The following is a 10,509-nucleotide window of genomic DNA, read 5'->3' on the forward strand; positions in this document are numbered from 1 at the left end:
ATTATGTACCGAGTGCCATTTCTAACTCTGATTTGGTGTGCTGGTTGGTTCTACAGCCCAAATCCTATTTCACTGTTTACTGGCTGTCCCATCCTGCTGACTGTATTGACTCACTCTGCGCAACTCCCCTCGAGTCCAAAAGAGAGAAAGGCGGACTGTAAATATCATAAATAGACCAAAAGTTACGCGTTTGTCCTAAAAAATGCTGGTTCTGTTACGTTTTATAATAATGACGTTTTTCACTTTTATTTGGTTACTTTTATGACGTCTGTTGTTAGGCAAGAACAACAAAAGATTAATTTTCCTTAACTTTGCCTCTTACCCGGTAAGATCAAAATCCACCTAACTAAATACAGGCTCCTCTGACAGCAGTTCAAGATCTTTTTTCCCAGCCATGCTAACAGAGATCTTCCCAAAAATTCTTTCAGATGCTGCTGCCTCTTCTCCCTCTATGGGGGGAAACACCAGAACTCAAACCCACATGCCTACCAAACTGTTCTTAAATCGACGAGTAATTACAGACTGCCTACGCTTCATTTAGTTTCTTTTAGTATCTTCAGGTACACTTCCATTGTGAGAGGCCATGTCGCAGTTAACAGCACACATCGTTTTACCCTCACAACTCCCCTGCAAGGTAGGTTAAGCTGAGAGTATGTGACAGGCCATACAACGAGCTTCCGTGGCAGAGTGGGGATTTGAACCTAGGTCTTCCCAGGTTCTAGTCTGGCACTCTAACCATGCTTTGCTATGCAAAAGATCCCAGGTTCAAACCCCAGCAACTCCAACCAGAGGATCTCTAGAAGCAGATGCTGGGAAAGGAGTTCTTCTGCCAGAGGCCTTGGAGAGCTGTGGCCATCAAAGGCAGGGAGACTGACAGCCCGATACAGATAAAAGAAAACCTACAACCGGTGGGAAGCACTGCTGAGAAAAGAGGGAGAGGAAAAGTTGCGTTTGGAACAAACAGCGACCACCACCACATCAGCAACTCACCTTCTCCGTGCATGGCCCGACAGCTTTCTTGCACCATCTTCGGGATCTGGGGTGGGAGGGAGAGAACCAGCAAACCCATGGATACTGAAGTTAGCATAAAAACATCAAGGGCTCCTGGCGGCTGCGTTTAGGAGACAAGTGAAGGAGACTCCAAGAAGAACAAATGCCCATCCTGGGAAACGGAACTACCGAGCCCCATCTCTGCTAGGAATGTGACTATGGGTTCCACTCACTGTGCGTGAGCCAGCCTCATCGACTGAGCATTCCGCCTCCTGAGAATTCATTGAAACTGTGCGACACACTCATAGCGTGGCTGAAAGGCTGTGGTACTGGAGTTGTGGTCTTGGGGTGATAGTGGACAATTCGATGAAAACATCGAATCAGCCTGTGGCAGCGGTGAAGAAGGCAAATTCTGTGGTGGGAACGATCAGGGAAGGTACTGAAAACAGAACAGCCGATACTGTGATATCCTTTTATCAAGCTGTGGTGCGGCCCCATTTGGATTACTCTGTGCAATTCTGGACACCATATCTCAAGAAGAATATTGCAGAGCTGGGAAAGATGGAGAAGAAGACTATCGAGATGATTCCAAGGTTAGCCCCGCTGGTGGACCTCCAGATGGCACCTCCCTTTTATCAAGCTGTGGTTTGGCCCCATTTGGACTACTCTGTGCAATTCTGGTCACCCTATCTCAAGAAGGATATTGCAGATCTGGGAAAGACGGAGAAGACTATCAAGATGATTCCAAGGTTGGCCCCGCTGGTGGACCTCCAGATAGCACCTGGGTTTTTGGCCACTGTGCGACACAGACTGTTGGACTGGATGGGCCCTTGGCCTGATCCGGCATGGCTTCTCTTATGTTCTTATGGAGCACCTTGTATACAAGGAGGCTGGGCATTTCAGTTTGGGGAAAAAGATAACTAAAGGGGGACATGATAGAGGTTTATAAAATTATGCCTGCGTGTGGACAGATGGCATTTTCTCCCTCTCCCATAACGCTAGAACTCAAGGACACCTAATGAAATTGTTAGGAAACAGGTTCAGGACAGGCAGAAGGAAATACTTCTTTACTCAACAAGTAACCCAACCGTGGAATTCACTGCCAGTGGATGTAGAGATGGACATGGGCACAGATGGCTTTAAAAGGGGGTTAGACCAGTTCATGGAGGAGAGGTCCATCAAAGCCATGGTGACTAAAAGGAGCCTCCATATTCAGAGGCAGCATACCTCTGAATCCCGGTGCTAGGAAGCAACATTAGGGAAGGGACTTAGCCTCTTATACCCTAGTCCTCGGCCCTCTAAAACAATTGGTTGGCCACTGTGACCAACAAGAGCCTCGACTAGATGGGCCACTGTTATGACCCAGCAGGACTCCTGTTATGCCCTCTTTCAGGATGGACAAGATCATAAATCCTACTTTTAAAAGCTACGCATTTATGAACTCTCAGCTTCTATACGGAACCACAGTGGATGAGCAGCTTTCTGAAAAGCCGTATAGAGACAAATGGAATCCTCAGCAGAGACCTCGCAAGACGGGGGCCGTTCTCAGACTGTGGGTCAGAACCCAAAAGTGGGTCCCGAGGTCAGAGGAGGAACCGGGTGAGCCGAGAGAGGAGGCTCAATATCAAATCTGGGTTTGTCTCTGCACTGCCCGCAAAACAGCCACAAAATGCAGCCTGTGGCTTAGTAATGCAGGACCCTTATAAACATTAAGCATGGGGAGAAACCCAGAATATAAGCTAGTGCGTCGCCCAACAATGTAAGAATCTTGCCTTTTATATTGGGAAGGGAGAAATTACAGTTGGTTTAGAGGTAGCTCCCACTTTAAGCTTTAGAAATACTGCAGTAAAGCTCTGGTACCGCGCCCACCGAGAAATTAGAAATGTTCCACATGCATCACAACAGCAGCAAAATCCACCGAGAAACAACCCTGCCAGGTAGGTCAGGATTGTTGGCCTCCTACTACAGGCCAGAAGGCCACCTAGAGGATGCATGACAGAGATTAGTGTCATTACTTGTCTTTAAAACTTTTGGGGAGAGTTTCCACCTTTTCATTTGTAGATTTACACTTCCCTTCCCCGTTCGTCTTGTGGATTCAACCACAATGGGATTCAGGTAGGAATGCCAACACTGGGTTGGGACCAGCACCTGGAGATTTTGGGGGGTGGAGACTAGGGAGGGAGGGGCGGGACCTCAGTGGGGTATATAATGCCATGTAGAGGCTACTCTCCAAAGCAGCCATTTTCTCCAAGGCAACTGATCTCTGTTGCCTGGAGATCATTTGTAATTCCAGGAGATCTCCAGCCACCGCCTGGAGGTTGTACAGCGTGAACCAAACTACCATGGAAAAAATTCTCAGAACATGTCTGTGTTATATGTTCCCTCTAAGCTGAGTTAGTGTGAGCTAGCTCACAGTTTGTTAGCCTCCGGCTCACACATTTTTGTCCTAGCTCAGGAAGGATGGCTTCAGAGCAAACTAATTTATGCAGTAGCTAAATCTCTCGCTCACAACCTTAATGCCAGTAGCTCACAAAGTAGGATTTTTGCTCACAAGACTCCACAGCTTAGAGGGAACATTGGTTAAGCCATGATTTTAATACATTTAGCAACAAAGTACAAAACACGCTCCTCGTTAAGTGAAGAGCTAAACGACATGGAGATAACCTGAAGATGTCTGGCATGTCACAAAGTTTAATATTCATGACAGAGGGTTTCTAAGAACACTTTGTTATATTATTTTGAGATGGACTCAGTGCAACTTTGAATTGTCAAGCATCTTTAATATATATATTCACTCACTTTGATATGAGTTTTGAGATGGATTATATAGAGAGTTTAGGACACTTTGATGTGTTTTGTGTACATCATTTGTTGTTAAATGTATTAAATTCATGGCTTATGACAGACATTTCCTGAGAGTTTCTTCACAGTATTTTGGTAATTACCATGATCCCTTTATATTTTAAATAAACAAACCCATGTGGAGGTTGGCAATTCTAGATCCCGGCCCAGCACTGAAGTTAGACTTGGGTTTTCTTTTTGTTCCCGTTTATGTGGCCAAATCTATCCGAACCTTTGTGAAGCTGCTTTAGTTGGGGAGAAAACAGGATATCTACATCTAACAGAACTTGCACTCAAGTAAGTACTGGATCTCGCCATTACGCCAGGGGTGTGCAAAAAGCAGACAGTTGCCAGTGGACCTTCTAGTACCAGCTGGTTTCTGGGGTGGGCCTGATCCTGTAAGGCGCTCTCTGTTCCCTTCAAGGCAGAAGGCAGGGTCGCTTAGCAGAGAAGGCTTATGCGTCACCTCGTCACCGGTCTTGAGTCGGACGCGCTCCTGACATAAACACTTCGGACGGGCCGCGGGGATTCGACTGGAGATACGAAAACGTTCTATTTCGAAGTTCTCGCTTATATACTGAAGGGGGGTAGGCAAGCGCCGCCACAGGGAAGCGTTGGGCTGCCAATCTCCAGGTGAGTCCAGGAGATCTCCTGGGATTGCAAGTGATCTCCAGGCGACAGAGATCAGTTCTCCTGGAGGTTGCTCTCTATGGCCTTACAGCCTACTGAAGTTCTTCCCGATCCCCAGGCTCCAAAATCTCCAGGTATTTCTCAGCCCAGAGTTAGCAACTCTTGGGAAACCTGAGCCAGCTCCGCTCCCCCCTCCCCTGGCGCTATCTTCTTCCCCTGCGCGGGCTGGACCAGGAATCAACCGGAACTCACCAGGCGGCAGGAAACGAAGCAGCTCCTGTTCGGCCCCGCGCTGCTTACGAGCCTTGCGCCCCGGGCCCCGCTTCACCTTCTGAGTCGGGTCCAACTTGCGCCCCATGATCGCGGTTCTCACGCCAAGCCACGGGGCCGATGCCTTTGCACGTGGACGACTCCAAGCTGCTGCGTTCCTTCCGCTTCCCGGCAGGCCTGATTGGCAGGATGCCGTCCTCCGCCCGCCCTCTTCCCCACCCTGTGATTGGCCGCAAAGTCCCCGCCCCTGATTTGTTTAACCTTTTCCGGCCGTTGCGACCAATCCTGTATAGAAAGCGCTGCCCCCCCTCCTCTCCGCGCTAGAACGGCTGTCCGTTTTTAGTGCCTGGGCGTGGCTGGCTGGGGCGGCCTGCATTTTAAAAATCACTATTAATAGACAAATCGGGGCGGAAGGGGAGGTGCCCCAGGAAATTGTAAGCCGGCAGAAAACAAACCGATCAGAACCGGCTGCTGCCTTTTGCCCGTTCTCAGGTGACCTTCCCGGTGCAGCTCACTAGTTCCTTTCACAGCATTCGGCCCGAATCCGAAATGGGTCTCATCCAGGCAAAATATACAGTCTGCAGTTCTGAAAGAACTTTTATGCAAGCCCAGCATCCCTGTAATTTATCAGTCAGTGTTTACCAGGCAGCCTCCACTCCAGTACTTCTAAAATCCGAATGCATTTGGTCACTGAATCTCCCGTTTTATTGATTGCGCTGAATCACTGTGGGTAATCCGCTATGACTCCCCGTGAGAAAGGCAAACTGTAAATAACGTCACTAATACAATGCAAAACGTAAAGGGTGAGGGGGGTTCCTTTATAGGCCCAGATGATCATCAAGCATCACGCTTCCCCCAACTCGTGCTGCTGCTCTCTGGCACCAACTCACCTGATTCAAAGATGAAGGAAATCGTCTTGGAACACAGGGACCCTTGAATGACAAGGCATGGGAAGGCATCACGGCGGAAAGGGCACGGATGTAGACAACCAGGAAGACGCAAAGTTGTTACAGCCGCACGTGCAATGCACACAAATCATTTATTACATGATGCTGCAATCAGACCACTAGTCCATCAAGGTCCGTATTGTCTACTCAGACTAGCAGCGGCTCTTCAGGATCTCGGGCATGACGGGCAGGGATCTTTCCCATCACCTTCCGCCTGGTCCTTTTCAGTTGGAGAGACCCTGGATTGAACCTGGGACTTTCTGCATTCAAAGCAGGGGCTCTTCCACTGAGCCGCAGCCCCTCCCCATAACTCCCGTGCAGTGTTAAATTCCGTTTTTAACAAAGCCCTGCTACCACACCTTGTTTCTGCTCATCACAGAATTGGGAACACTTCTACAAGAAAAGCTGCAGGTAGGTGCTGTCATTGTACTGCGCTGAGAGTCTTACTGGCCAGGTTGGCACCTAGTTTACTTTTTTTTAAAAAAAGTATAAATTTATAGTAAAAGCTGACAGTTTCTCCAGTTTTAGCCCACTGATTTCAGGTTAAGACTTCTGGAGCTCTGCATTCGCTTGCCCCATTAGTCCAGCTTTCATTAAAGCTAAAGAGTCTTTTTATACATGTAAGGAAGCAAAGAAAATTTAGGAATGTGGACAGCAAGCAGGCAAGAGGGCATGCATCTGGGCATTCGGAACTACTTGCTGTCATTTTTTTTTCAGAAGATGCAACAAGGCATGCCAGCGGCTGCATGTTTTCCTTTGCAGAATTACATCTTTGACAAAGGCCAGGGACTACTTTTCAGCAGCTCCCATCCAGGTAGAACAATATGTATCATCCCTTAATCTCATCAGTATACATTTGTTATTTTACACCAACCCTCTGAAAGCTGATCATATGTTATCTGTGTTCCCAGAAGTCCTGGGATCATAAGCCAATTTCTTCACAGAAACAACTGTACCCGGGTAGCTGCATTAGTCTGTTACAGCAAACATACAAACCAGAATTTAAGGACACTTTAAAGACCTAGGTTGTTAGGCCTAAATAGGAGTCCAGTGGCACCTTCAGCTTTCCTTCATGAGGCTTTGGCTCTGAACAGCCTCACAGCATGAAACACAAGCACTTCTTTTCTCTGCTAGCCAAGGTGTTTTTCTTCCATCAGCTTCCACCCAACAACTGATGAGAGGTACCTCGCAAGTAGGAACACCTGCCCACAGCTTTAAAATATCATTTCTACAGCAGAACTTTTGCTGGTCAGAAACTTAATTTGCTTCTTTGGCAAGGCGGGTACAGACTAGACGAGGAAGAATAGAATAAAAACAAAGCTGAATATTCAGCACGGACAAGTAAACTGCCAGCTTAAAAATTCCTTCTGCTACAAAAAGGCTGGAATAAAAGTCAAAAAAGCTTTGATACTTCAGGACCAATGCTCCCTCTAAGCTGTGGAGTTTTGTGAGCAAAAATTCTACTTTGTGAGCTACTGGCATTAAAGTGGTAAGCGAGCGATTTGGCTGCTGAGTAAGTTAGTTTGCTCTGGAGCCATCCTGCCTGAGCTGAGACAAAAATGTGTGAGCTGGAGCGGCTAAAAAAACTGCGAGCTAGCTCACGCTCAGTTTAGAGGGAACACTGGTGGGGACCGCACCATGACAAGAAGGTTCTGAATCAATCCAAGCGGGTGAATGTCTAGATCCGTTTTGCCCATTTGGGAGTCTGGCAAGGACCAGATCAGAAAGGGGCGAAAGGGAGCCGTTTTTTTAAATTTCTAAATGAAGTTTCCTTCTTACTCTGTGTAAATGAAGTTAATGCATGGGATTCAGAACCAATGCTCCTCACATTGCTAAATGGGAGCTATACAGCCTAGGCTAAACGATGCAATGTACCGAGCAGCTTTACACAGAAATCCAATACACGCTTTGGAGTACTGAGATACACTTTGTAAACAGCATATTTGTTTAAAAAAAAAATCCCGCGCAGATCAGGTGGGGATCTACTCACAAGTCCACAGGCTTGCTTTGTAGGCAGGCCGAGAAGTGCCGCGAAAGAAACCTCCACCCCCAAATACTTTGACAGAGCCGAATAAAATACAAGGAAACTTTTATTTTCAACTTTATCAAGATTTTTTTGTCTTTTTTTTTCCAGCTGTTTCGGAGGACAAGTCCAGTCAGGTTTTTTTGTTTTTGTTTTTGTTTTTTTATTAAAAGGATCTTGATGGAGGTAGCTGTGTCTGTCCTGACGTTTGCTTGCGCTCATCTTGGTAAACAAACTCAAAATAAAATTAAAATCTAGGACGAGTGGGGCCAAGGTGGTGAGCGTTGCAGCCAGGTCTCCGCGTGGGCGCTGGCAGCCTCCAGTCACTATGTACAGAGTCCGTCCGGTGCTTCCCCTCCACACCCTCGCCCCGATGCCATCCAAGTGCGCCTGGCAGCTTAGGGCAAGGGGGGAGAAGCGTGTGTCCTCCTTTTGCCAACCATGCCCCCCCCTCACAGAGAGGGACATCGTCTGGTCGGGACTGCCAGGCGGGAGGGGAAGGGAGAGGAGGGGGCAGAATTCAGAACAAGGGCGCGTGGTGTCTGTCACTTGAGCTGAATCACGGGGTCGGCGGCAGCACGGTGCACATATCTCATTGTTGCTGAGCCACCTGATCACAGAGAAGGGGGTGACGGGGGGAAGGAGGAGGAGAGAAAACGGATGTTAACACAGACACTGAACGCAGGCCTCCGCAGAGTCCTCACGAGCAGGGATAGTTGTTGCCGTGGGCCCCCTTCCCTCCGGTTGGTGCGTGGGGTTGGGGAGGGGAGAGAAGTCAGGACGGGCTGGGCTGACTAGCGGCTTACCTGCTGGGGAGGCGGCGGAGGAGGAGGCTCGCTGCTACGGTTTGCCAAGCGGCTGAGGATGTTGCGCTCCGACATCTGGAGGCGCACAGCCACGGGGGGGATGCGGGCAATCGTGGCGGGCAGCCGCGTCACGTCGGCCTTCATGTCGCTCAGCAACTCCTCCAGCTGCTTCAGCACTGGAAGAGAAAAGGAAACTCAGGGCTTACCTGCAGGTTTTCTGTTCTCTTGGGGGGGGGGGGGGGGGGCGGAGGAAGAGAAGTCCCTCCCATTCCGGGACTGGGAAGGCAGGCCCCACATTTGGAACTGTGGAAAGGCTGGGGGGACACTGAAGCTAAGGACATGCTCATGACCCAAGTAAAAAGGGGGGGGGGGATCCAAAGTATGTGAAACCAATGGCCGAGACCAGTTGGAGATCAACTGCAGGTGTGGCAAAGAAGACAGGAGAGAAAGTGACTGAGGGGCACCGACTCGCCCTACAGGCAACACTCCTGCCCAAAAATCTGCACGATGGATCAGCGGCAACACAAGCTGTGCTTCGCATCCCCCCTTTCCCCGAGGAGAACAGAAATTCACAGGGAAGCTCAGAATTTCCTTCTCCCCTCAAGGGGAGCGGGGCCGGGAACACTGGAATGTTAGCAAGGGATGGGCGACCCCTTCCGTAGCCAAGAACCCTCATCAGGCCACTGCAGATGGTTGCAAACTCACGTGGGAAACCCGTCAGCCGAAGGCTGCCCCCCCCTCCCGCGCATAGCCTAAAACGAAACCCAAGTGGTCACTTTCCAAATCTCCAGGGTGGTCATGGAAAACAAGGAATGCACAAGACCCCTCAGGTACCAAAACACCACCATGGGACTAGCCAAGGACCATGTTTTCCTGAAGCCAGTGTGCCAGCAAAGGGCCTTCTTGAACGTAGACTCCTGCTACCAGTTTGGTGTAGTGGTGAAGAGCATGGACTCTAATCTCGGGAGAACCGGGTTTGATTCCCCACTCCTCCAATATGAAGCCAGCTGGATAACCTTGGGTCAGTCACAAGTTCTCTCAGAGCTGTTTTCTCAAGAGCAGTTCTTAGTCAGAGCTCTCTCAGCCCCACTTACCTCACAGGGTGTCTGTTGCAGGAAGAAGGAGGGAAGGAGATTGTAAGCCGCTCTGAGACTCTGAGTGAAGGGTGAGGTATAAAATCCAATCTCCTCCTCCTCCTCTTCTTCTTCCTAATGGGCTTGGTCCCATCCACAGAACACCCGACAGAGCTGCAGACACTGAAGTTCTTATGCCGCTTGTTTCCAGGTAGGGAGGATGGACTGCTAGCGAAAGGAAGGGGGGAAACGAGTTCGTGGGGAAGGCAGTCTGGATGGGAATCCAATGCGCTATCAGACGGCCAACTAGGAAAGCTGCCACAACTGACCATCCTGGAGGACCACAGGACTTCCAATTCCAGCCAAGAGTGTCTTCTCGTGAGACCTGTGGTGCCCACCAAGGAAGGCTTTCCGGGTGATGCGGTTTAATCATGAGCCAAGTAATCAAGAGTCTGGCATATCCATCAATTCTGAAGGTGTCCTGCCTAGGCTCCAAAATCCACCTGATGGGACTATAGGAAGAGGCCCAAAGCTTCTGGGAAAGACCATTGCATCTGTTAAGGTGCAGAGAATTATTTCTGCCCATTACTGATGAACATTAATCAGTAGTCATAAGAACATAAGAGACGCCAATGTTGGATCAGGCCAAAGGCCCATCCAGTCCAACACTCTGTATCACACAGTGGCCAGAAATACCAGGTGCCATCAGGAGGTCCACCAGTGGGGCCAGGACATTAGAAGCCCTCCCACTGTTGACCCCCCCCCCAAGCACCAAGAAGACAGAATCACAAGAAGACAGAGCATCACTTGCCCCGGAGTCCCTATCTATACCTTGTGGCTAATAGCCACTGATGGACCTCTGCTCCATACGCTTATCTAAAGCATATAAAGTCTTTGGGAGACCATGAGGTGAGGGGGAATACGCAGAC

The 10,509-nt window shown here is 49.2% G+C and overlaps 2 protein-coding genes across 2 annotated transcripts in view; both read right to left on the minus strand.

Annotated features, from left to right (window-relative positions):
- NOP2 (NOP2 nucleolar protein) overlaps positions 1-4,880 on the minus strand; it is a 29,047-nt gene extending 24,167 nt beyond the window's left edge. Inside the window, exons 1-2 of the mRNA XM_015420731.1 lie at positions 4,714-4,880; positions 991-1,036 (exon numbers count right to left, since the gene is read on the minus strand). Coding sequence (XP_015276217.1) covers positions 991-1,036; positions 4,714-4,819 — 152 coding nt within the window. The 5' untranslated portion in view covers positions 4,820-4,880. The remainder of the gene's footprint in view (positions 1-990; positions 1,037-4,713) is intronic.
- Positions 4,881-7,791: 2,911 nt separating this feature from the next.
- Positions 7,792-10,509, minus strand: part of CHD4 (chromodomain helicase DNA binding protein 4) — a 40,702-nt gene continuing 37,984 nt past the window's right edge. The window contains exons 43-45 of the mRNA XM_015420732.1: positions 9,910-9,965; positions 8,508-8,683; positions 7,792-8,311 (exon numbers count right to left, since the gene is read on the minus strand). Of these exons, the coding sequence (XP_015276218.1) occupies positions 8,294-8,311; positions 8,508-8,683; positions 9,910-9,965 (250 nt within the window). The 3' untranslated portion in view covers positions 7,792-8,293. The remainder of the gene's footprint in view (positions 8,312-8,507; positions 8,684-9,909; positions 9,966-10,509) is intronic.

Source organism: Gekko japonicus, unplaced genomic scaffold, assembly GCF_001447785.1.
Source record: "Gekko japonicus isolate JY-2015 unplaced genomic scaffold, Gekko_japonicus_V1.1 scaffold1516, whole genome shotgun sequence".
Classification (NCBI taxonomy): Eukaryota; Metazoa; Chordata; class Lepidosauria; order Squamata; family Gekkonidae; genus Gekko; species Gekko japonicus.